Source organism: Pangasianodon hypophthalmus, chromosome 18 (assembly GCF_027358585.1).
Source record: "Pangasianodon hypophthalmus isolate fPanHyp1 chromosome 18, fPanHyp1.pri, whole genome shotgun sequence".
Classification (NCBI taxonomy): Eukaryota; Metazoa; Chordata; class Actinopteri; order Siluriformes; family Pangasiidae; genus Pangasianodon; species Pangasianodon hypophthalmus.
Genome location: NC_069727.1, coordinates 18,396,145 through 18,423,483, shown reverse-complemented (window position 1 = coordinate 18,423,483; position 27,339 = coordinate 18,396,145). Strand labels below are relative to the sequence as shown.

General features: G+C 41.2%; 1 protein-coding gene across 4 annotated transcripts in view; it reads left to right on the top strand.

Moving 5' to 3' along the window:
• lmo3 (LIM domain only 3) overlaps window positions 1-27,068 on the top strand; it is a 43,344-nt gene extending 16,276 nt beyond the window's left edge. For 2 of the 4 annotated variants that reach the window (XM_026923807.3, XM_026923806.3), the window contains exons 3-4: window positions 16,495-16,620; window positions 24,159-27,065. In XM_026923807.3, coding sequence (XP_026779608.1) covers window positions 16,495-16,620; window positions 24,159-24,264 — 232 coding nt within the window. In that variant the 3' untranslated portion in view covers window positions 24,265-27,065. Of the gene's footprint in view, window positions 1-16,494; window positions 16,621-24,158 lie in introns of all 4 variants that reach the window. The other 2 variants (XM_026923805.3, XM_026923804.3) reach the window with 2 other exon arrangements.
• The last annotated feature ends 271 nt before the right edge of the window (window positions 27,069-27,339 follow it).

Here is a 27,339-nt window from a genome sequence, read left to right as displayed (position 1 = left end):
CCAGGGCGAGGCAAGTAGGCCGCAGCTGGGTGCCTTGTAAAACAATACCCCCCTACTCCTCCTCTTCCTACCCCCACATCCCCAGACGTTCAGTGCTTAAGGCAGGAATAATGCATGGGGGCGATTGGGGACCAGCACACGGCCACGTTTGCAGCCGTGAAAAATTAAGATGTCACCACCTGGCCCTGTTAAGCATACCTTTTGCCAGTGCACGGGAGCTATCTATTAGAATGGAGCAGGGCAAAGGGGCTGTCTTTTCTCATGCTTTTTGTCCTATTTTCCGTGTTTTGTTCAAAGTTTATTCCACTGAAATGAAGTGGATACTGAAGATTGAATGGAAATTTACAGTAGCTTCTCATGCTATTAAAAAGGCACATGGTGTTCAATAAGGAAGTGACATTGGACAAAATATGGACAATAAAATTATTCATAACCTAGAAAACAATTAAATTATCTAGAAAAGTTTATTGATCTTAAAGTCATAAAGTTTTGAAAGATAAAATTCTTGATGTCTCTGGCAACCCTAATTCACAGTATATATATATATTTTTAAATAAATGTTATTGCTCATGTGTGGTTGTACTGGCATGTACATTTGGAGGAGACTGTAGCGACAGCAATTTATTCATTCTAACCTCCCCTCTTGTGTACTTTCTCTTTGAATGCATTACAAATCCTGCTTTAATTTTCTCTGCAAAAGCACATAGACATCCAGCTACATCACTGCAATCTCTTCAAATGAAATTGGTTTCAGAGGGGTCGGAGTTCGGCGAGTCGGCCCGTGTTATGATTTCCATCTAATCTGGGAGAGGAATATAAAAGGATAATCTTCCCTACATTTTCCAGCCACGGTTACATTCTCATGGCAGTCTAGTGGAGCCGTAGAAAAGTGGTGGTGTTGTGATGGTGGGGAGTGGAAGGAAGGGGTGGGGGGCCACACTTTTTCTCTTCCTATTTGTTTTGTGGATTTATGGGAAGCGAAATGTCGGACGGCTCTGACTGTGCCATGCGTGGACAGACTCCATGAGTCTGTGGCTAGATTAAATGTCAACTTTGACCCTGCTGCTGATCAGAAAGGGCCACCCAGGGGCTGGAGATGGGGTTGATTTGGTCCAGAGGAGGAAACAGAGTGGCTGTGGATTTATTGCCGAGGACTGCTGCTGTTGCACTGAATTCCCTCACTAGCACATTTTTCATCGTAGCCTTATGATGGAAGGCAAATGTCCACAATGAACCGTTTCTGAATTAAATTTTTAAACAAAAAAAAAAAAAAAAAACTGTTCTTACTCCTACTAGTATAACAGTGTTTTGGCTATTCCATTTTTTCTTATGATTTCACAATGATCAATATAGTTGTTCTATGTCACTTGAATCTATTTTGAATTTAAGGAATTACTGAATCTTTTAATGAATATATTTTGCTTTTCACAGCTTCTGTTGTCCTGATATTGCAGTCAAAAGTCCATAGAAATTACTATATGCTTAGAAATGGCAAGGTGTGGAGGAAAGATATCGGTTTGGATTCATTGCAGTGAGCTAGAACGGTCCCAACCACGGCTTGGTGGATGCGAACCAGCAGCATTGTAGCAGAAGAGCACAGTCAGACACCTGCTGAGTGCAATATTATCTTTTATCATCCCAGCACTGAGAGGAGCTGTTTGTCCACAGCTTACTGCTCCTTGTTGTTTTTGTTGTATCGATTCCTGCCATTATGTTGCCATTACTTGCTTTGTAGTGATGCAATTCTCTAAGGTTTGATTTGTATTGACAGAGCAAAGCCTGTGAACAAGAGCAGCGCTATTAAATATATTCATTACCTCCTTGTGTACTGTATTTGCCACTAGCTGCAGCTTATAATACACCGGATTGTTGGCACTGCCTGGTTTTATGTACTGCATGCGTTCACAATGCGCCTGAATTCTCACAGGTGATTATAATAAAATTGTTAAGATGCTGTAGCTTTCTTGTCTCTGTTATATTTTCAGGATACCCATGGCAGTCTAGCACACTTCATACAGTAAATTCAGGTGATATTTTAAGTAGTTGTCATAGCAATAGCAATTCTGATTTCAATATATATAGATATATACGCATCATTTTTCCACCATTTTTCCCTTTCATTTTTTTCCTTCTGGTGTACAGACATTAATTTTCAGAAACTGCCACAATCTTAACGAGGAAATTAAATCAAGCACCTGCTAAATGCACTCAGAGGGATGATCATGATGGCTCTCCACCAGACTAAATTTAATTTTTACCAGCAGACATACTTGACGATTTTTTTTTTTTGCCCTCCAAACCATATGCTATCCTTACTCTTCTGAGATTAACCTTTATGCCCCTCATTGACATCAAAGATGGTGGACAGCCTTCTGGGAAGGAGGTCTCAGAGCTTCCAGAAAGTGCTAGGCCCCAGATTCCCTTCATGAAGAGTGCTAATCTGGGCCAACCGTCTATTAATTGCACTCTTCTTTGTCTTATTAATTAAACTTGAGCACAGTTTGGGGGTTGTTTGAGCTTTCCTAGCCCTTATTTGTGTGGATTGCTGCAGGTCATTTCCTTGCATATATTACCACCAGTTTGTGCCTAGTTGTTTAAATTGGTCAGAATTTCAAGCCAGGATCTCTTTCCAGATTTCAAGCCTAGACTGAATATTTCCTAGATCTCATCCGAAGTATCTTGAAGATTATTAGCACAAATTGTTCTTTTTTTTTTTTTTAGCGTGGGCTAAGTGATTGAGGCTTCAAAGAATATAGTCACTTTTGTGCTATAAAAGGAGTCCCATTTTGCCTTTCTCAGTATCGTATACATTCCAGTTCGATGATGCATACAGTGTCACAGTTATGGATCCAGAGGTCTTCTGCCTTGCACATGCTAATTGAAGATCAGTGGCTGTTATTTCAAGGCCTGGTGGAGCCTCAACTAGCTTTGGAGGGGGGGTGATGAGGTGCTGTTTCATACTTGGCTGGCATCTCTCCTCTGCCGGCATGTGAGAGTGTGATAACCAGCCTTGCCGTTTGACACGTGCAGACATGCAGGCCCCCCGCTGCCTCCAGAGCTTTGGCAGACACCGATCGGCTTTTGTTTCTGGACTCTGAGCTTTGGAATCCCGCCGCCATCCTGGCTCAAGACAGCAGCGCCTTCCAAAAAGCTTGCAGCTTAGCCTCCAATGGCACCCTCCTTCCAAAACCTGCTCGCCTCTCACCTGAGATAAAGCAACACAAGCAACGAAGGAAATGCTCAGGGGGTGTGGTGCCATGCTCACAAAGGAAGAACCCTCCTTAGAGGTTTGTGCAAGGAACAAAAGCTCTGTCTCATTGCCTTCTGGCTTCTTGGTTTGCCCTTTGGCTAGCAGTATGTGAGAGTGTAAGTCAGGCTCTGGGATTCTGGTCATATCAGTATGAAGAAAACCTGCTTTCTTCAAGAGATATTATTATAGATACCTAGTGGAGCATTTTTATTATTCTGCTGCAAGTTAGGCATTGTTGCAGCTAAATGCTAAGCATTTGAAATAAATGCTTTGCTTGGGCAATATGATAATATGGGTGACATGATGATACAGCGGCCAGCTTTGCTACCTCACAGCTCCATGATCTTCAGGTTTGATCCTTATCTAGAGTTAGAGTTTGTGTGGAGTTTTGCATATTCTCCCCATGTCTGTATGGATTTCCTCCAGGTTTTCCGATTTCATTCCACTTCCCAAAAACATTCTGGAAGGTGGATTCTAAATTGCCCCTTGGTCTGAAGGAGTGTGTTAATGTGTGCATGGTGCCCTGTGATGGACTGGAATTCCATCCAGGTTGTATTCCCAGGATCCTTGTGCCCAGTGTTCCCAGGATAGGCTCTGGATCCACCCCATCCATGACCAAGATAAAGCACTTACTGAAGATGAACGCATGAATAAATATGATAATGTGATGTCACAGGACTATGGTTTTCTGAAAATATTAAATGTACCTGGATGACTCCATCATTGCTGACCGTAATGAGCAATTGATTGGACGCTAGACTGAAAATTTATTGCCGAATCAGTTGCTACCTTTTTGTGGGACTGTCTTGAAGCATTGTGATGTGATATGTTTGTCGTATCACTCACACTTGCTAGGCTACCCCATCTGGTATGCCTGGTACAGGCTGGTCCTGCTTTATGCATGGCTTGATCAAATGCACTTCCCCTCACTAATGAAGCCCAATCTGGAATTCTGATCCTATAAGCTTCACTGCATTTCTCTGGTATGACTGGCAGTCTGATGCACTTCATCAGCGCTCCACTGGCAATTAGCCTATGCTACACGAGAGGGCCGTCCTCCTGTGGTACCGCCCCCTGCTTAACGAGCCTTTTATGGAGATGAGCTAGGGGTTGATTGAAAAGTGAAGACCTCCACTCTTTTCAGCATGCTGGGAGAGAGAAACCTTCAGATGGTGATCGGTCCATGTCAGGCCCATTTTACGAGAGCTTGATTTGGATAGGGACTGAAGGGCAGCCTTCCCCCTCCCTAAACTGAACCCCTGAGTGACTTCTCAATTAGTGTGCGGCCTAGCGGAACTGCGAGACATTGCTAGATGCTCCTAGCAGCGTCCACCCCTGAGATCTCCTTCAACCACGTGGCCAAGGTTATTTTACTGTGGATATAGCATCAGTACACATGCTTATATTGAGCCAAACCTGGCTGTGGAGATAAAAGCTGCTGTCTTTTTTTTTTTTTTTTTTTTTTTTTTTAACATTGGTTGCTAGCAATTCAGCAGCAAAAAGCACAGCAAGGCTCATCTGGATTCTCCTATCTTTATGAACGACTTTGATATCTGAACCAATAAGATTCTGCCTTGTTCTGTTAAGTGCACAGTGTATGTGAAAGAATCTGAAGATTTCTTTTCTCCTAACCTGCCTAAGTGAGCCCCATCTAGTCCAGTCACTCAGCTGTACTTTTGTAAAATGAGATGTAAATGCAGCCATTTTAACAGCTTGATTTATTCATGAGTGAGCCAAAAGAGAGAGAGGAATGCAAATGAGCCGCTCTGGCTTTGCCCTTGGCCCGGGCGCAGCCACAAACATGCCCGTCTCACTGAAGGAATTAACAGCTTTATTACATTACCTGACAGTATGGGCTGCACATGACAGCTAGCGCCGCTTCCTGTGCGAATGCTGATGTCATCATACTGAGCTGTGTGTAGCTCAGTTGACGTGTGCAGTGCAGGGTGAATGTCAGAATTCCCTTTTAGTTAGTGTTGTTTATTACAATTTTTGCAAGGTGAGCACGGTATACATTGTTATTCCGCATGCTACTTCTAGTATCGCAACACTTTTCAAGAATTAATTCAGCTCGTTTAACATACAGACTCCATTTAACCACGCTTCAAAGACCTTTCCAGCATCTATTAAATCCGTTTTTAAAATATAAAGTTTTAAAATTTGGAGTTGCGTGTTATCTTTGCGTTTATATGGGTTGACTCTGGGTTCTCTGGTTTCCTGGCACCTCTCAGAAACATGCTGGTAGGTGGCTGTTAAATTGTCCCTGCTTGTGATTAAGTGTGTGAATGTGTGTGTGCATGGTGGACTGCGATGGACTGACTTCACATCCTGGATGTATTTCCACCTCATGTTCAGTGTTCCTGGGATAGGCTCTGGATCCACCGTTACTGAAGATATACTAATAAAAATGTAGGATTTTCCCATTGACGGAATGTCGATCGGAATGTCACCTGGTGATGTCACAGCTGGCCAGTCCTTGTCCTTCCCTCATTCTTTTCTGTTCATTTTTCTGTCTATCTGCTTATTTCACAGCATTTATCTTTTTCATGTTTCTCTTCTTACCGTATTTTCCTCTCATTGCCTGTCTTTCTCTCTTCTTTTTCTTTCTGCTTTTCTCACATTTCTTTCTGTTTTCAGTAATTTCCAGTATTAATTCGCTCTTCTATTCCACCCTCACAGTTAGACCTGCTCACCTGTGTGCTGTGTGCTGTGTGTTGTGGGGGAAGGCAGGGCTGTAGAGCTGTAAGTAATCAATGCAGTCCTCAAATCACATCCTGCCTCTTCATTAAATACCTATCTGAGTGCGGGGAAATAAGGGCACCGGATTAATCCAGGTGTCTGTGTGTGTGTGTGTGTGTGTGTGTGTTAGAGAGAGAGAGCTAGCTGAGGCAGTTGCTGGTGGTTGTGTATTGATTGTGCTGAAGCTCTGCCGCTTTTCCATACAGTTTTAATCTCTCTGAAATGCTAAAGAGGCAATCAAAAGGAATCACCTGTGTGTGTGTGTGTGTGTGTGTGTGTGTGTGTGTGTGTGTGTGTGTGTGTGTGTGTGCGCGCGGGTGCGTGCGCGTCGGGCCGGTGATTTCTCAGCCCAGCTCATCTGCATTGGGTCTGCACACCCCACACACACCAGCCTGCATCCATCCTGGTAGCAGAGTTGTTGTTGTACTGCAGCTAAGCTACATGATGGCAAACATTTGTGTGAATAAGAGCTACAAGATAAAGCTACTACTATTCTAGTGATGTGTTTTGACTGAAGATTCGCAGTTTAATCCAAACTACTTCTGTTCGACATCTCTATCTACATACGACACCTTTATCTTCAGTCACCTACAAGTAATAGTTTAGATTGCTGTGTAACGGCATAATTCATAAGAGTCTTTGTCTGTAATTATTTTAAGTTGAAAGAAGTTCCTTTGCTGAAAGGGAAAAGGTATGCCATAATGAAACAGTTAAGCTTTTTTCTCCTTCTGTCAGAATTACCCCAGCGCTGCTCGTGCTCACATTCTAACAGCTCCAGATATTTGGATTTGATCAGGCCTAAGGCTTTTGTGTGCTCTCATTAAAATAATTGGCTGCTCTTGGTCCATTCATTAGAGACTCCTCTATTGTTAGGCATGGGTAGCAAGATCATTTGCCCTGATTCTTTCCTCCCTGCCACACATTGGAATAATAAAGAGACATCACACTCGGGGAAGTGGAGCCGCTGCACTCGGTAACGCATTACTCTGATACCCATATGTCCCTGGCACAAAGCAGAGCAGGCTTTTGATACCGAAAGGGGGTGCGGATAATTAATTTGATTTTTTTCAAATGACAGAGGGAGGGGGAAGCGTATTGATCATGAGTTCATTTGGCTTTATCTTTATTCAACTAATTACTTTTAGTCTGGAGAACATTAAGGTGGATTTTCATTTTAACCAACAGTGGGAATTTTTCACAGAGAGGGAAAAAATCCCCATCTGTATTTTAGCAGTGATTAAAACATTTCAATCATTATGTCTACAAAAAAGTCCCCTCATGCTGATTGTGGGGAGCCATTTAGGACTTTCATCTAATTAAAAACCTATATTAAGAATTTTTTAACTTCTTTTGTTTGTAAGATAAAAAGGGGGGAGTTAATCAGGTAGGTTTTGAAGTAATTTTATGCTGACGTTTTTCTCAGCTATAGCCTGCGTGATAGCGTTCTGGTGATGAGGTTTGATCAAGCAGTTCTAATTACATTAATTCCACATTTTCTTTTTTTGTATAACAACACAATTGGACTGTTCATTGCAGTTCGTTCAAAACATCTTAATAGAGATGGACATGTTAGTCTGTTTTGACAAGTCTTTTTTTTTTTCTAATAATTTCACTTTTCAGTGCTAAAGGAAGCACAGCCTGTCTACACTGAACTGTTAATGAGGAAGGTGGAATGTATTAGCACATCACTGTGCTGGGAAACTTTTAAACGTTGCATACGGCCATGACCAGCAAAACATTAAATGTAGTGCACTTTCGCAAAGATTCAATCTATATTTCTGAATTAGGTTTTCTTTAGCTGCCGTACATAGTCAATTATCATAACTTGACTGTCCTTTACATCAAATTGCGAAAAGATAAGTTAATAATAATAATAAAATAAAACCTAACACATATCTGTTCTAATCCTGTTCTGTTTTTAAGGCACCTTCTAATTGCTGTGTTTGTGCTTGTGCAAAAGAAAAGAAGCTTGACCACCATTAACCTCTGTGTGCTACAATTTACTTTCCATGTCTAGGCATTAAGGCTCATTCTTGCAAATGTGTGTGTTCTTCACTTCCTGTAATTAAATAGAGCTTTTCACATGTGATCTGTAAATGCAGAGAGGTCAGAACGAGCACCTGTATTCACCATTAGTTGAATCTGAAATAAAGGCACAATTACAGAATCATGTTTTTCTTCAGCACGAAATTGTCATGATGGAAGAGTCAGCGTTTCAGCCAATGGTTCAAGGGTAGGACGCCATTGTTTTCATTTTTTGGCCTTGACAGCGTGTAATAAAATGGTGCTTTTGCAACGAGCCATTTAATGTTCACGCATGTATGCTCAAAAGAGGAGCTCCTTTTTTTTGCCTTCTTAAGTGTAGCATAGCATAAGATATACTCAGAGGAAATTAAATTCCCAAGCAACCCTTCAAAACAAACATTGGGAACATTAAAGTTTAAAAGGCATGTTGGAGCATTCTGTACAATCAAAAGTAAAAATAAACATAGTGTTTCCAGAACTTTCACTAATTTGCCGTCATACTTTGAGTACATATTTAAGGCAAGAAAAAGAAAGTTAAAAGAATCCGCTCGATTAAGGCTGTGTTTAATTGCTACACAATCGATTGCGATTACGACTTGCAATATATGAAAACAAACAGAGTTTCTTTGGTCTGTTTGACCAAAATTTATTTGTTCCATCGGGTCATTATTCAAAACATCCAGCTAAAAGCATCTGATGCATCTATGGTCCAAATGTTCACAGAATGCAATAATAAATTGTTGATTTGTTAGAAGGCTCATTTGCATATTGCAGGCTACTGCGATCCCATTATTGTAAAATAAAACGTCACGATTACGATAAACATTATGCGATGCAGCCCTATCTGGCATTGCCTCAATACCGCACATGTGCACAAAACATGTCTGTGTTTTGACCTGGACACATCATGAACAATAGCCACTGTATCCATTTAGGAGCTCTTCACAACAGCATTGTCCCTCTCCATCATTTTGCTTCTAACAGCTAAAGATCACACCACCAGTATTTCCATTTAAAAACGCTTCTAAATGGTTTTCGAGAATCAGTCGACTGGACGCATTATGTTTTTGGATGGTCCCCCTCCAGTCGAGATTAGCTTAATTAGCTGTGAAGAGCACTGACTCGTGGGACCACGCGTGTTTGGTGCAGATAATTGCAGGCCTAGTGTGGTGCACCCTGGCACTCAGCTTGTGACTGCAGGTGGGTTGGCACTATCGAAGTGCACATCTGGGCCCTGCGGGGGTTCAAAACTTTCATTACACCCTCTTCAAAATGCCCTCCCAGTCCCCACACAGTGCTGCCAAATTTCAGTGCTGAAAGGCCTTTGGTTGTATTTAGCAAGGGCGTAATTATTTTTTCTTTGTTTCACTGTGATTTTCTGTTGAAATGAGTCACAAAATGGAAGCCTGTACAGTGGCGTTTTGATTCCGGCAGCGCCTGTATGCTCAAATGCAAATGTCTGGCTTTTCTTATTCCTTTTCAAGCAATTTCAGCCACTGTCTTATCTGTTATTTGTTCATCTACGTAATCTCACTCATAGCGTAGATATTTTCTGAACTTCTTGCCTTCTTACAAAACTGTTTACAATGAATTATCATGTCGCAGCAAACAGAACCAGTAACCTTTGCTGTCAGGAAACAATTACCCTCTTTAGGAAGCATGCTCCTCCATATTAAATGCCCTGGCTTACAGGAGTACTGTCCCAGTGTCCACGAAAAAGAGGCAGAGGATGGAAGAATAGAGGATCTGAAGCCTCATCAGTGAGAGATGCGCAAGAGTCTCTCAGGAGTCTGAAACAGTATTTCTTGATGATTAGCTCAGATCCCTGCATCAGCCTGAGCAGACTGACATTTGGGCGGAAAGCCGTCTGTACTGCAGCAGCAACAGGAAGAGAAGAGAAGAGAGGCGCATAATTCATCATTAGGATATCAGAGTCCAGGTGCAGATTAGAAGTGATCCAGCCAGCAGCCAGGCAAAGCAGGGCACTCAAGGAGGAAAATCTTATCCCACAGCCAATTCCCAGAGCATGGCTGCCCTTAATTGAAATAATTTTGCCCCAAGAGTTGTTTAATCTTTGGAAATCGCACACACAGGAGGGTATAAATTGAAGAAAGCACACGTCTGATCGCATTGCCAGCCTTGTCCACTCTCCATCAACCAACCCGCCCTTCTCCTTCTCCTTTCCCTTCCCCTGCTCTCACACTCCGACTCTCTTCCCTTACTAAACCCTGACGTTCTAAAGCTTACGCCAGCGTGGGCCACGGAGCCGGTGCCGCATGCTGGCGTGGGGCGCCTGCTGCTCGAGACGCAACAAATCATTTGTCTGTTATTAACCCTGAGCCTGTAATTATGCAGATTGCCATAGATTTTCCCTGGGTGCCGGGAAGTGAGATCCAGGGGTTGCTCACAGCGTGGCAGGCGGACGAGAGAACGGCCGTGCATTACTGAACTTGCCACATTCATCATGTTGACTGATGGCACGCGGAGCTGGTCCCCGGGTCCCGGTGGTTAATGTAGTGGGTAATTAACTGTCATTTGCCTGGTAATAGGCCGATGATCAATGGTTTGTGAGGAAACAAATTCTAATTCGGCAGCTGATGAATGCACGCCGAGGCCAGAGCAATTGAAGTGGCGGGGGTGGCAGAGGGGAAGGGGAGGAAGGAGAAAGAGGGAGCCGCTGTCAGAATTTCAAATGGCTCTGGAGGTGGCGGTGTTATCGCTCTTTCTTTTTTTCTTTTTTTTTTTTTTTTACTTTAGAGGAAAAAAGTAATGATTGGCCCTGAAAGAAAGTATGCTTAATTTGTTGCCCTTGATGTTTAGAGAATACCCAAATGGTTGAAAGGAGAAAAAAAAACATGGGATAAACTCAAAGGTGCTTTGAGCCTTCTTGTTTTACTTCAGTTTGTTTCTGCATATGATAAAATGTTCTCATTCAAGTGTGACAGCAAGTAAATTATATGAATTGTACAACTTGGTGAGCATGTTGAGGTGACATCGCTTGTGCTTTTTCCAACAGGCCGTTGTCTAATCGTTACAGGCGAGCTGAGTGCCTGGGTTTCGCTCCTGCACCCACTGGGCTAAAGCCTTGTGGAATAATTTAATTGGTATCTGTTTTTCTCTCATCAAATAGTTACCATTCAGCCATGACGTACTGCTGTGCACCTTTTCTCTCCAATAAGGTGCTGCTGAAATCTACGGTGCTATGAATTCTAATTTCGTGTTGCCTCTTTCAGCCTTTTTAAATATATATGCTGTTTTGTCAAGCTTTGAGTTGGAGCGAAAGTGATTTCCTCTGTAACAGGCTTCCTTCTACACTCCTGACCAGACACAAAAACGCCCACCCTAAAAAAAAAAAAAAAAAAAAAAAAAGAGTACATTTGTGGACCTTATCATCCAGTGTTGATCTGTGCATATCAAGGTTTACACTCTGCTCCTCTTAGAGATCACATTTGGAGAACATGTGCCCTTTGAATTCATTACTAGCCAAGCACACTTAATTTGCTCCCTCCCCAGAGAACCATTAGCATCTGTGGCATCAAACTGACGGAGCAAGGAAAGACAAGTGGCAGGTAGGGCTTCATCCATCGCCTCCTCCCTCCTTCCTCTCCTGCATGGCGTGGGCTCGGGTCCTTCTCAGGAGACAGAGTCAGTATTTGGTGCACCATCACCATCTGTAATAACTCAAACCACCAGACTTAAACTTTTGATAAAGTGTATATTAGATAGAGTGTTTGACATGAGACATGCACTGTGTTCTAGTAATGTATGGGTCAGTTTTAATTTTTACTGTCGTACCTGTGAACCGCTATATTTAACATATTACAGATAACAACCCAGTAACATTTCTTCAAATTATTTATCCATAGAATACTGCGCCTTTAATATGAATGGTTTCTCTCAGTTGCAGCCAACAAAGAGTCTGTAGTAACTAATGTCTTACATTTTAATGCCTTATAGAGAAACAAGAAAAGAAGAGTTTCTGTTAGGACACGTGCCTCCTCCCTTATTCATAAGCTTTTTGAAACTCAACAACTCAAGTTGTCAGTCTGAGGAACAAGAGACAAACCAAATTCAAAAGTGCGTTTGCTTGAAAACAAGATGAGAAATATATTCCCAAAATACCTGCGCTCATTTTCTACTCATTGTTCCTCAAGCATCTAAGGAAGGGAACATCTTTTTTTGGACATTCGTCACTTACGAGATCAAATCCCTGCATTTTCTTTGTACAGTTTTGGTGTGTGTTCTTATGGGATATGGATGCAACATAGATATATTTGCCATGTGTAAGCAGCATATTGAATGAAGTTTAGATCTCAATAAGACTCCTGGAAGATTAAACTGAAACGTGCCACAACTATTCATAATTACATGTCAAGCTGGTGGTTAGCTGTTTCACAAAATTGCCCAAAAAATTACACGCAAACGAACGCAAAATAAGAGTGCACACATGAATGTGCATGAGGTATATGTTAAAGAAAAACCTTGAATAGGCTCCTTGCATGCTGTTCAAACAAGTGGCAAATATCCAGTATAAAAGCAACTTTACTGCTGTAATGTTATGATTTCTGGAAAATTCCTCATTACTTATTGCAAACCAAGACTGTCAGGAGAGTTCGGATCCAAATGCAGGTTTATTGCAAGATCCCAAAGGGTGAAGGAAAGCCAGGCAAACGTCATGTGATCATACAATATACCAGGCTAAGAAAGACCTTTAAACTACAGGGAGTCCGAAAAGTCTCCATACAAATTAAATTAAATTTAATTAAAGAGAAATTAACCCTTTTTAACAAAATGTCTTCCATAATTTTACTTCGTTTATATTATATATATATATATATATATATATATATATATATATATTTTTTATATAGCCTTTAAGAATGCCTTTGACAAAAGAAGAACGTATTGAATTCATTCTCATGGCTGGATCGGGAAGCTGTCACAATGTTGCCATGGACTTTGACAGGAAACATGGTGAGCACATCACACACAACACTGTTGCCAAACTTATTAACAAATACAAAAAGACTGGAAGTGTTGTGGACGTCCACGAACGTCCACTGATGAAGACGCAATCAACGTGGTGCTGGCGAACACAGTCCCCTACGTATGGAGGCTTTTGGGACACCCTGTATATAGAACTAAGTCAAAACCAAAACGCCATTTAGAAAAAAAAAAGGCTTGGACTCATCACTGGCCAACATCAAGACTTAAAATTGTCCAGGTTATATAAAGGGGTGTGTGCATGCATGTGTGTGTGTGTGTGTGTGTGTGTGTGTGAGAGAGAGAGAGAGAGAGAAACAGGTGTGCTTAATCAAAAGTTCAGTGATTGAGAACACTTACCGTGGCAGTGTGGTCTGTAGTTCGTTAGTTGAGGCTGAGGATCCTGGGAAACTGAGTTCAGTTTGAGATTAAAAAAAAAAAAAGATTGTTATAATTTAGAGAAATATAATCTGACTCTTTAGAAAAGCTAAAACTATTTCCAAGAACTAAATTTTAGAGAACACATTTTTTAAAGAAAAAAATTGTTTTCCCCATTTTTTTTATTATTGTTATTTTTTATTTTGTGCTCAGTTATCAGAAATGTAATACCTGCCATTAATTTGTGAAGGTTAATTACTGAAGGTGCTTAATTAATCTATTTCTATTGACACAGCACTATATTTTTAGAAATTGCATATTCATTGTCTTATTTATTAAAGAAAGCATTCATGACATGCTATTTCACTCATTTAATAGATAATAGTATAAGCAATAATAGTAATCTATTGTAGACTATAAAATAAGCTTGCACATTTTTATGTTGCTACTCACGCAAACCTGTTAGTAAAGTAGGGACTTGCTGTTTAATCGGTTGTTTAGCAGATCAGTTGTGTTATAATGCTTATTTTGATACTATGACTAGGGATATTTTTGCTGTGTGTGTGTCTGTCTAGCCATGTTTAAAAAGTGTGCAGTCGCTGAGGGCAGCAGTGTTGAGCAGTTGTGTTCCAGTTCTTGCAGGGCGTTCAGGATCCAGCCCTTTCTTTGGGTTTTCTCTGAGCATATGAGCTTTATGACAAGTTTTCCACACAATGTGGCAGTAAATACAGAACTATAATGGACATGGCATTCTGTCATATGTTTTTTTTTTTTGGTAGTTGTTTTTTTTCTGTCACAGTGTTCTTGGGTGCAGGAGTCCCGGCGAGAGTGTGTTGCCTAATGGCCTGTTAGCCAGTTGGTCCAGGGATTGTGCTGGAGTAATTCTTCTGAGGGATATCACCTGTGCACCTGTGTAAAGCACATCATGCTATGATTATTTGTTGAAATGCACTATAAGTTTGGACAGTACCAAAGCACAAATTCACCAGGTTCACGTGAAGCTCTTTTCTTGTGAAATGTGCACAGTCAAATCCAGAATTATTGGCACCCTTCAAAACAATGGGCAAAATTGATTGTAAGATTTTAATAAAGATTCAAATAGTACACTCAATTGAAATGATATTTTGTCTAACAGTAAAAGAACCTCAGTTTTCTCATGCATTCATTCATTCATCTTAAGTATCCACTTTATCCTCGTCAAAGTCGAGAAGGATCCAGCCTGGAAACACTGGGCATGACACAAGGGAATAGACCCTGGAACGGACATCTGTCTATCGCAAAACTACAATTATTAAATATTATTTTCCTTTATAAATACAGTATATGGCTGTATTGCACTAAAATATATCATGTGCTAAAATTAAATTGTAGCAGTCGCATGTGTTTAAGCACAAAATATCTCTGATTGGGCATTATTAATTTTGTTGTTAATATTAATTTATCAGTTGCCTGTATTGCCTTTGGATATTTAGCAGCATATTTCATTCTTTGGATGCATACAGTGACCTCTCTTACAGTAGTTAGCCTTGCATATGCTATTTTGTGCAAACAGCCATCAGTGCCACAGTCCGTGTTTTTCTAGATCGTCAAAACAGCAGCCCATATTCACACCGCTGTGCACTTTTGGGGTGAAGCTGAGAGACAGCAGGCAGCTAAAGGCAGGTTTATTCCTCACTTAGTGGGACAAGCAAAGCTTTTTGTATTTGGAAAGCCCACAGCTCTGCACCCACTCACTCAAATGAAAATAGCGTGACAAGTCCATTTAAAGGCACGGGCCACTTTAAATTTGCAAGAGATGAGAAGTCGAAGAAGACAGATTGTGTGAGTGGGGAAAAAAATGCAGTGCCATTTTGATTCGACCTGACACCAAAAAAGCTGGAGGCGTCACTTTTTCATATGGGCATCGTCTGTCATTCATCAGGTGAAACTGTGAATGTTTTCTCCACCTTAAACAGAGCAGGGTTTTATCTTAACATTTTTATGGAGTCATACATGCATATATCTGACTGCATTTCCATTTTAATTCTGCATAATCGTATAAAAGTACATCTCCTTGCTTACATGGTTGTTTGAGGAATGCATTTAATCACACCATAAATCCGTGGTGCAAATTCACATTCATATTTTAGATTTTCGGTTTTAGATCCAAGGCTTTTTACAAGGACAGAGGTATCATTTTATCTATTTCATATTAAGCCCTTCTGGCATTTGGAAAGAAATGAGTAGGATGCAAGAGATAACACAAATGTAGCTATATTTAGACAGCTCAAAAGGAGACACATACTTGTTTTAATCATTTTGCCACTGAACTAACAGCTGAAGCCTCCTTCTGCTCTTCCTTAACCAGCTTGACTGCTACAGACGATAGGCTTTTTTGTCCCAAGGTGTGTCAAGGGTGTCCCTTAATTCTGTAGGTATTCATAAGAACACAGTCTATCTGCTGTGTGCTTTGCCTGTGGGGAACATGCTTTTTCCGAAGGTTAATAAACAACCCTGCATATCGCAGGCCTGGAGATCATTTATCAGATTGCGATCTCTTACAGGCTCTGAGAGTGGCATGCAGTTTTATCATTTTAACAACGACGGCTAAAAGTGCCTGGAGAAGCCTGCCTAATAGGTTATTTTGTTATATGATTTTGTTATCAGATCGCTCTCTCTCTCTCTCTTTTTCTTTCCCCTTTTTACTCTGACTAGGTTGCAGCACAGTCACAGCTATGAATCCCTAATGAATCCTCTCTCTCTCTCTCTCTCTCTCTCTCTCTCTCTCTCTCTCTCTCTCTCTCTGTTCTGAGGACACCCTCTCAAATAATAAGATCTTTCCTGGGCCAAGTCCCTGCTCGGCCTCTGTGGTGCTAACCTTGTCGAGTCTGTGTCAGGAGCACTAGTCATCGGCGTGATATTTCCAGTGCACTTGAACTGTCGCTTGTGCCTTTAGGGCACCTTCGAAGCCATTATTATTATGATTGTTTAACCCATCACACTGAAACGTAATGAGTAGCTGTGGGGAGAAGAGCCAAACCAAAGAAGCAACCCTATGCAATCTATTGCATTGTGTTATTGAACCTCGGCTATCTAGTGATGGTCTTTCAAAATACTCGACTCTTCCCATGTTTTGGCAGGTTGTTTGGCGTGACGGGGAACTGTGCAGCCTGCAGCAAGCTCATCCCAGCCTTCGAGATGGTCATGAGAGCCAAGGAGAATGTCTATCACCTGGACTGCTTCGCCTGCCAGCTCTGTAACCAGAGGTGAGCGCTGCCTGTCTGTCTCTACCCAGCCTGAGAGCTTTGATCAGATCCACTTTGTTTGCTGACATTTTTCATCAAACCCTGAAGCTCACCAGCACACGTGTTTATGAAAAGCTGTGAGGAGTAAAGACTCACTTAGATATAGGTCATGTCTATCAGTTATCTTTTTACATACTAATCATTAGTGTGTTTTTTCCCATCATAAACACAGATCACACAAAGAGACCACATTCTAACTGCCATAAGCAGTCTAACGAAAGGTTATTAGACTTCCAGCAGTTTAACAAGTACATCAGTGACATAATATTGTGTTGGTAAATGAGCTTACTGGACAACCAACACACATACACACTAAATATATATCTCAATACATAAAATATATTTTCATACATAAGCACTCTTACTTTCACACATATGACCAGTCATAATTCACTGATCCACTAATCATTATCAACACTTCTGAGATTCTGAACTAGCAGGTGCCTAGCATAAAGGTGTTGGTGCATATTTGCTGATTATCAAAGGTTCTTTTAAAATTGCCAAACTCTTGTTCTCCTAATTCACTGACTTGATAGAAAAAGGCTCTCATTGATGAATGCTTCCAGGAAGCATCATGGAAATATTTGCTTGTGTGCTTTTTTTCTAGCAATTGATCAGTGGCTAATGTAATGCTATCACCCACAATGAAGAGATCAGTGATATATTGACAGCAACTTCAGAACATCACACACACTCCTAAAAACTCCTATTCCACTAAATTTGATAGCTAAACATAATTTTCGGATTGACAGACGGTTTATGAACTACAGAAACATGAGAATCTTCTGTCATATTCTGCTTTTTAATTCTATGGTCTAAGTTGCCCTGAAAATTCGTCTCACGAGTGAGTCATGTGAATGTGAGGCGTGCCGCTTGCTCAGTTCGGCTAGTCAGACACCTACAGAGCGCAGACGTGGTGTAAACAATGACAGAGGGATGCGACACAACAACTTTGTTCTCACTAAAAACAACACTTTAAATCGACAGTGTGGGAGCATTTTGGATACCTAAAAATGATCGGGGTGTCATCCAAGATGAAGGATATCCAATTTGCAAACAAATGTGCATTTCAAAGCTGTTTCAACATTAGCATGAATGTCATTTAAACTGTTTCTTACTTGAGTTCAAAATAAGAACTCGCAAAGGTTTATGCACTTTGAATCTGCTTCAGCATCTCTGATTACTAATTCTCTGCACACAAATCAATATAAAAGGAGTAAAAAACACTTGTTAAGAAGGAGAAACATCTTGATTTAATTTAATTTATTTATTTTTTTTGGTTATTGGTGCTCACTACCGTCTACTGGCCCTGGTGTTAAATACCTTTTTAACGGACAAATAACTAAAGAAAGTAATAAACGTTTCATTTTTTAATTAATTAAAAAAAGAGAGATAACAGTGATGACACACTTAGAGTGAGCAATAATCAAAATCTCACATCCCTGTTAGGGTCCCAGCTGGTGTTTGAGTTTGAATTACTCTACACACTATTTTTTAACTTTTTTTTTAAATTTTAGAATCATTCCTTGATGAAATAAATGTCTGTGTCAGTCCACTTTCACTGCTCACCATGGACAACTGCAAGCATCAATCTCCTTGGAACACTCAGTAGAGTGGATACCTCTGTCTGTTTCTCAGTTTTTCTCTCTCTCTCACACACACACACACACACACACACACACACACGCCCTAAGAGCAGTGCACATCAGAAGGGCAGATTGCAGGCTCTGGTTACGCACAATTAGCACCAGGTTATTGTCTTGCCACTTCACTTGTCTGCGCGAGACGCACTCTCCTAATGCAAGGAGTCAGCTAATCTTCATCAACGAGAGCCTAGCCTGGTCCACTGGCCTTCCCGGCATTAAAACCCATTTAGAACCAGGCAAATCTTTCTTTTTACATTAGGCCAGCCAATCAAGTGTTTAATAAAATCGACGTCAGGAATGCACACTCGCTGCTGAGGCCTCTCTACGCTGCCACGCCTGCCCATCACAATTTCACCCGCCCTCACAACAAGATTTATGGTGTGGTGTCTGCACTAATTGCTGCTGTTTCTCACCCAGAGGCTCGACTTTTCCAGCAGTTTCTTGACACTTTGAGACATGAGTGTTTATAAGAATTTTTATAGGAGGGTCTGGATGTCACAGTGGTACTTCAAATATGTTTGTATTTGAGCAGGGAAATGGCTGAAATATGGTGGACTTGAGAGCTCCAAAACTACTGATACAAAAATCATGACTGACAAACACAAGGTGCAAATTCAGAGATACACAAGCTGAGCCTCAAATACACATCTTTTCAATACTGAGAGTTCCCGATGCATATTTAGCTGTCAGCCCATCGCATATTAGTGAGACCTTCTTTCTTTGTGAGCTGAAAACTCTTGAGAATGGAGCATCAACAGTGTGATATATAAATCCACCTCATTTGCCTGCACGCCAATTCATTTGTCAGCAGTTTGACAAGGTATTGTCTCTATAGACATACATAGACATGTCATCAGACATGCCTACGCAGCTTTGTTGTGCATCGTTTTTCATGAAAATCACCTCACAAAACTTCATGCACTTCTCATGAAAAACAGATGGATAAATGGCAAGCCTCTATTACAGTTCTGTCAGGTCTACAACCTTGTATCAGCTTACCAGCGCTCTGGTGTTCCTGGATAAACATCAGTAAGGCCATACAGACTCTGTCACCTGCCTGTGATGGCAATAGATATTTTTTTTTTTAAAAAAAAAGGATTTGAGGGTGGACACACTCCCATCGCTTTCAATTGGCACTCGTGCTGAATTGGGTTTGAATGTTGATTTGCTTATCAGGAGCTTCCAGTGCTGTGCACTCTGGGCCTGCTTTCCACATTTAGTTCAAAGTACAAAGGAACCAAAATGGGGAAATCACAAGCGTGAAAACGAACTGACACTTTTTTTTAAAAAATAAATAAATAAATAAATAACAACCGCCAACTAGTACACCCCCTAAAAGCCCAGTTTAGCAGGAGATAAACCCTGTTTGGCATCTAAGAACATAATCAGCCATATTTCCTTTTGGAGCCTGGGCTATGTATTGAGAAGGATCTGTGCAGCCCTCGTACACTCATAGTAATATTATACATGACATTAGAAAATTGATTAAACTGGTGAAAATAAATATAAATCAAACGCTATCAATTTTGATAGTTTACCTATTTAACCACCATGGAACCCCTATCCATCTGGTGCCTCTGCTTTTTCATTACACTGCTTCAAACAAACATAACAAAATGCCCTGGCCTTTCATAAAGACATCTAATCTGTCTTACAAAATGGCTACCTTGGTCGAACAGTGAGTTTGTGATGCACGTAGACGGCTATTTGAGGTTAGCAGGGTTCACAGCACGTAATTATTCTCCTTCTAAAGGGTCAACCATGGCCCAACATTGCCATTCTGTGGTTAAATGGATACAATCAGACTTGTACACACACTACAGCCCCCCCACCACCCCTTCCCCCATGCACACACATTTACACAACCATCATCTCCTTTTAGCAGCTTTATTAGTCACCGCAGCCCACACAAAAGCACAGCTGAGAGGAGAAAATGTTACATACTGCCAGCGATTAGCCCGATTTCATCGCACTGCGCTGCACTGAATTCCAGGCTCAGGAAGCCATTTAGAGAGACATTTTAAGAGACATTTTAGAAAGAAATATAAAGCTCAGCTTCTGTTCGTATCTGAATTCATTTCTTTGCTGCGAGATGGACAAAATGTGAATCAGTTGTACAAAATAGCATGTTTCAGATATGATTTATGTGTTTCCATTCAAGCAAGGAGATAATCATTCATAGTCACGATATTTCAGTATATAGCACAGTACCAAGCTCTAGCAGAAGCTTAGTCTGATTCTTTAGGGTTGGATCAGAGTTTCACCACCCGACAAAATCTGGAGCTATTTCTTCAACTTAGTTAATGGGCACTGACCTGTCTGTGTGTGTGTGTGTGTGTTAGATTTTGAGTGACTCTAGTGACCCATTAGACACAGATTAGAGCTAGGGGAACAGTTAATCGATGAGTCTGTCGTCCACTCTGGCCTCATCAGGCTACTATAGACGGCTTGCCTTGTGCTGATGAGGCTGGCCACTGCTGCCCAGAGCCTCTCTGGGGACTGGTACAGGGGCTCAGGTCGCGGGTGCCAGGCTGGAGGAGGTCACAAGCATGGGTCACAATAAGATGGGGACCTTGCCGGAGCCAAATTGGGCTGTACGGTGCTATGGGGACTGAACTTCTACAGTCTGTGGGATGCAATTGGTCACCTTGTACCTCAGATCCACACTATATCAAATGCTACTTCTAGGAAACAAAGAACTTGCATGAAATAGTTGCTTCTATTCTATTCTGCTCTTTTCTAATTCTATTTTCTCCAGCTGCTTCATGTTCTCCCTACTCCTCTCTATCCCTCATTTAGCAGCTGCCTGTTATTTTGTCCTGGAGATGTTACTACTATAGTTAACATGGACCTCCGAGGCAAATCGCAGAAGTAGTCATACATCATTAGGTGCTGCCTTGGAATCTTTTCTTCAGCTAGATGGGTCTCAATAGACATATTCATCACAACTGTCAGACCTGAAGGGGGGCAAGTAGGAGGAGGAAGGGGGAGAGGGGAAGTAAAGACAAGGAAGAGGAAGGAAGGGAAAGAAGGAAGGAAAAATGGAGGAAGAGAAACAAACAGAAGAAAGGAAGAAAAAGAAGGAAGGAAGAAAGGGAAACAAGAAATAAATAAAGAAGGAAGGAAAGAAAGAAGGAAGAAAGAGAAATGAACAAAAAGGAAGAGATAGAAACAGAAGAAAGGAAGGAATGAAGAGAAACAAACAAGGAAGGAAGGAAGACGAAGAAAGAAAGTTAAATAAGTAGGAGAAAAAAACAAAATGAAAGAAGGTAAGAAGATGAAAAAATTAACCAAGGAAAAGAAGGGAAGAAATAAACAAGGAAGACAAAGAATGAATAAAGGAAGACAAACAGAAAAAATTATGAAAATTAAGGACAGGACAAAGTAAATTAAAAGAAAGAATGGAAGAAACAAACGAAGAAGGAAAAATGAAAGTAGTAAAATGGTAGTGAACCAGCAGTTGAACTCTGTGAGAAAGTGTTATTGGGGGCTTCACACACAAAGCTGAGGTTTTAATGCTGGTGGTTGGAACATGTGGTGATCTGTAATGACTGCAGGAACCGCAAGATGGAGGGCAGCACAAGGGCATTTATTACTGCTACCTCTGATGGGCTGCCTGCAATATCCTCGTCATAATTGGCGCTCAGATGTCACCAGCACTGTTGACATTTCACCAAGCAGAAACAATTTGGCGCTGTGAAACAGGGCGGTGACGGGACAAAAAGGCAGCGGAAAACACAAGCTTTAAATAAACACAGAAGGTTCCTGTTAGCAGAGGGAGCGAGAGAGAGAGGGATGGAGGTACAAGGAGGAGGAGAGGGTCCCAAGTGTCAAACAAGATGGACACTAATGGATTCCCGGGAAGAATGTGTCATTTAAACAGGACATTTTTATTGGCGCCAACGACACCATTACATTAAGCACACCTCTGCTTTGTGTTAATCACCATGTCAACAAGCACGATTAATGGATATTACTTGTTGATACTTGATCCTTCCTAATGGCTGCGGCTGCCGGCTGACACTGTCACCTGTGACTAATACAATCTTTTACAAACTTTCACAGGGAAAGAGTTTGTGATTAGAAACGGTTTATGCAGGGCTGTCTCTGCTGCTTGTTAGGTTGCTAGATAGATGGAAAGGTTAACGTATCTCTGTTCAATTGATCTTTTTATTCCCTAAAACAATGCAGTGTGGTCAACAGAGCACATTTAAGAGCGCTTGATTGGAGGCAAATGGGCTCGCAGGGGGATTGAAGCCTGCTGAGTTTGTTTGCGCTCCTGTTCCAGCCTCAAGCTGAGAAGTGAACTAGTCTTTTAATCTTCTAGCTAAAATGGTGATGGGGGAGTTTCAGGTACACACACATACTGCGAGAAAGAAGGAGGGGAAGCACACTGGTAAACAGAATTGCGCACTTGTAGTCTGACCTTGTCGAACTCGCTGTGAGCAAGATAAGCAGCCCTTAGGACAACTCGGCACACAGAGGATCTCTCTCTCTCTCTCTCTCTCCCTCTCTCACACTCTCACATATTCCTTTTTTATCTTTCCTACCCTATTTCTCTTTCTCCACACACTCTCCATTTCTGTCTCTCTCCCTCCCTATGTATCACATATCATTACCCTTCTCACACACTTTCTCTCTCCTCGCCAACATAATCTCCTCTCTAAAAGGTCAAGTGAGACAGTGGCCCATTGGGCAGAATGAGTGGAGGCCAGGCTGTGATTTATTCATGTTGCAGGTGGAGAAGCAGCTTCACGCTACCGATACACTCCAGAGATACACACTGTAAACACTGCACCTTACCTCAGGTCAGGTCCTCTCATGCACTTCAGAGTTAGAGGTCAGGTTAGTGTTCATTGCCTCAAATTCCCTCATCTCAGTTCTCTCATACCCCTTCGCAGTGCCAGAGCCAGTGTTGGTTTAGAGAACATGAAAACATTTCCATGTTTGAGAGCGGAACCATCGGCTTTCAGATTTGGGAGTTTATTAATGCAACTGTTGAGGGTTTTACAAGCTACGTATACTGCAAGCCTTGAGAACATATTTTACCACCCAAATTCAAATGCTTCTGCAACGATACACAGCATAAATATACTGTTATAGACAGGCATGTTTTATTACTTTTACCAATACGCACTTAGCATCTAGCCCCTTGGCAAGCTTAACCCTTTCCATCATGACCAGCACCCCTAGCACCCTCCATGCCCCATCTCACCTTCCTGGACTCCTAGACAGAATACAGAAAAATATGCTTGTACACTGCTACTGTGCTTTACATCAGCAGCCATAATAATCATTATGCTCTTAACCATCCAAAGAACCTGTCAAGAACCCTTGTTTTCTGACAATGTAATAACATCTGTGAAAGCTTTTACATCCTGTAGTTCAAGCTTTGAGAACATATTTTACCAACCACTATCAAATCCTTCCATTTCAATACAAAATAAATGGTTCCTTATGGGTTCCTTGGATAGTTAATTGGAACCAAACACATTTTGATATCTAGAACCTAGTGGTCATCATTTGTTTGCTGGAATTAGTGGAGAATAACTTGAGACAAGGCACTAGCACCAACACCTTGTCAGTGGAAAAGGGAAGCACACAGCTGAACCTACAGAGGTTCTTTCATGGTAACAGGTTCTTGGCTCCCATAAAGGGTTTTTCTTGGAATCCTTTGTGAATGGGGAAACCCTTGGTTCTAAGGTTCTACTTACAAGTTTTAAGAGTTTCCCCAGACAGACAAACCCAAGAATGCTTTAGGATGCCAGATGGAAACCACTATGACTATCTCACATAAATAAACCCCCCTCTCTCTGTCTTTCCTTCTTTCTCTGTCTCTTATCATTTTTTCAGGTTTTGCGTGGGGGACAAATTCTTCCTGAAGAACAACATGATCCTGTGTCAGACAGACTACGAAGAGGGGCTGATGAAGGAAGGCTATGCCCCACAGGTCCGCTGACCCCTACATGACACTTTCGCTTGTGGGGAGAGAGCTGAGAGAGGACCTGAAAGGGGACATGCAGTCAGACACCAAAAGCACTACCATCCTCTCCAGCCCTTATCCTTGATAATGTACATAAGAAATGCCCACTATGGGGCACTGCTGTACAGAATAGCCATAGAGACTTGTTGTAAGTGGGGAAGGGGGTTTTGCAAGTCCCCCTGAGCAAAGTGACACTGGTCTTGGATATTGCTGTGGCTCTTTTGAAACAACCCTTCTTCTCCTCTGCCCCTAAGACCCATGGTCTCATGGAGACAATCCACCCCAAGGCCTGACAACTCGCACACCTATACACACATCAAATCCTGCAAAAAAAAAAAAAAAAAAAAATGCAAGCATATTCTTAGACCCCTCTCCACTGACCCCATTTCACTCTCAGGCTAAGGACAATAATTTAAAAAAAAAAGGGAAAACAATCATTGAGTGATGAAAAGGTGTAAATGTAGTCCTGTCAGCTGGGAGCGAGGGAGCCATGTCAATATAAGATCTCAGGTTGAGGGGGTTTCCTTATTTCTATTACTTCGCTTCTCTTTTCCTTTTATGAGAAAAAGCCCTGTCCAGCTGAGCACAGCTCAGCTCTTTCTTTCGCCTCTTTCCTATTGGTTCAACAGATCTGCTGGAATCGCTACAATGACGCAACTTTATTACTAAGATTATTCATGTTCTGCTTGCTTTGTACGTAAAACAGCCTCCAGAGATCATTGTCAGGACACTGTACGGATTTGGCGCACAAGTCAGTTTGTTATATGGGGTGGGAGGATGGTGTCTGATTTACTTCTTTTCTACAATGTATTTATTTGAACCTTTTTTTGTTGTTGTTGCGCATCATACTGAGGCTTTGTCCTTGACATGTTTATACTTGAATTGGATCACTGTCCAGTTGCTGAGCCTCTTGTCCAGACCTCACAAGTCTGGCCTCATTACTGCACACTGACAAACACTTGTGGTATGTTGAAGAAGTCAGCTCACATAAACCAGAGGTGTGTAACCTCTGATTTTACTGGCTTTGACGAGTTTGTCGAAGTGCATGTTAATGCTACTGTACCGCATTTAAGCAGCATCCAACTGACACTTCTGTTACCTTCTGAAAGTGAGGGCAAAGCCTCAAAAAAAGACAAACTGATTTGTAAATGGTGGTTGTACATATTTAAAAAAAAAATAAAAGTATTCCTTTTGGCTTGCTATTAAATAATTTTCTTTTAAGTGTCACTCAGCATGAGATGTTTATTTTTAGGACACATGTACATACTGTATTGTAATCATTTTAAGCACAAATGTAATACAGTTTTATTGTGTAAAACACTGCGTGCAAGATGTCCTTTCTTCCCACATTCTCAACACTCTAATCCAGTCCTTATGAACTGTGTACTGATTTTGCCCATTACTCCATTCATTTCCACCTCCCGAGTGTGTACTGAAGCAATTTAGGTTACGTGCCTCACTGAAGGGCACAAGTGTAGATGCAAAGAAGTCATAGAAGGCCTCTCCACTCACCACTCTATTAGCCTAGCCACCAGACCATGCTATGCTCTCTGCTCCATGATTGATAGTAAGTGCAATCATTTTTGTCAGCCATTTTGTTGTCATCACAACTCAAAAATTGCCACCCTCTTTTCTCCCACCACTGAAAAGCAGGGAGTATAAGAGAATCTGTCAGCGCTAGAGTGCATTTAGGAGGATCAGCTGAGTAGAGAATAGATAATCACCTTCTGTTGAAATGTTGGGGCTTTTAATGTAACAGCTACAAGCTGAGTTCATGCTATACTTACACAAGCTCTGCAGGTCATGACCGAGACCAACACTGGAACCATTTAAAGCCTGTTGTAGTTTGGCTTATAAACGAAGCCAGAGCTCTGCTCGACAATCCGGCTTACTGTATGAGTAAAACAGTGAGATTAAAGTCCTTTCTCTAATTAGGGAGGCAGTTTAAAGTAGCCTGTAAAGTTTGACAATAGGCACACACTCATCTCATTATAGCCCATAATAAGGAGACCAATTAAACTAATTGAATTGCTTTAGCTTGAAACACAGAGGGGGAAAGTGTCTTTGATTAGACTCAAGCTGTTAAGTCCCTCAATGGAGAGAGGGAGATTGGTCTGAAGCTACACTAAGCCTTGAAGAACTGGTGGGAGAGAAAAACAGTTTGAAAATGTACAACATAGTGAGCAAATATATTCTCAAATCATACACTACTGAACTGAAAATTTCTAGGTTTAGAGTTAAGCCACTGACTTATGTAGAAATTAAATTTAATTAGTCATTAAACTGGGCAATTCCACTCTATTATTATCCAATAACAATAATAACAACAATAATAATATTCTTCTTCATTGTTATAAGCCTTACAAGTAACAACAGTAACACTTTCTGTGAAGGCCATCTGTATAATGAATACATTCAGCATTATACGCGTTGTCAGTTGGCACAGTGGCACAACAGGTAGTGTCGCTGCCTCTTAGCTCCATATTATTTCCCAGAACTTTAACACAACTCTACAAACATTTTCTTCAGTTAACAGGAGAACATTTTTGTAAAAAGAAAAAAAAAACACATTTGTGTTTAATGTTTTGAAAAAATGGGGTATCACTTTAGAAAATGTGTTTTGGCAGGTGTAAAAAAGTGTGGGAGTGACACAGTGGCACAGCAGTCAGCATTGCTACCTCACAGCTCCAGGGTCCCTGGTCCAAGCTTTGGTCACTCACTGTGCGGAGTTTGCAGGTTCTCCCCATGTCTGCATGGGTTTCCTCCAGGTTTTCTGGGTTTCTGCCACCTCCCAAAAACATGTAGAAATATGTAGATTGGCTGAATGCAGCCTTGTGATGGACTGAAGTGCAATCCAGGGTGTGTTTCGCCTTGCACCTAGTGTTTATGTGATAGGCTCCAGATCCACTGCAACCCTAATCAGAATACATCAGAACCTCTTGACTACTGACTGTATTTCAGAGTCACATGATGGTGAAAATGTACCATCAAACATAATAACCAAACTCATTCATAAAATTAAGGAAAAATAAAGAGTAAAATTAAACCTAC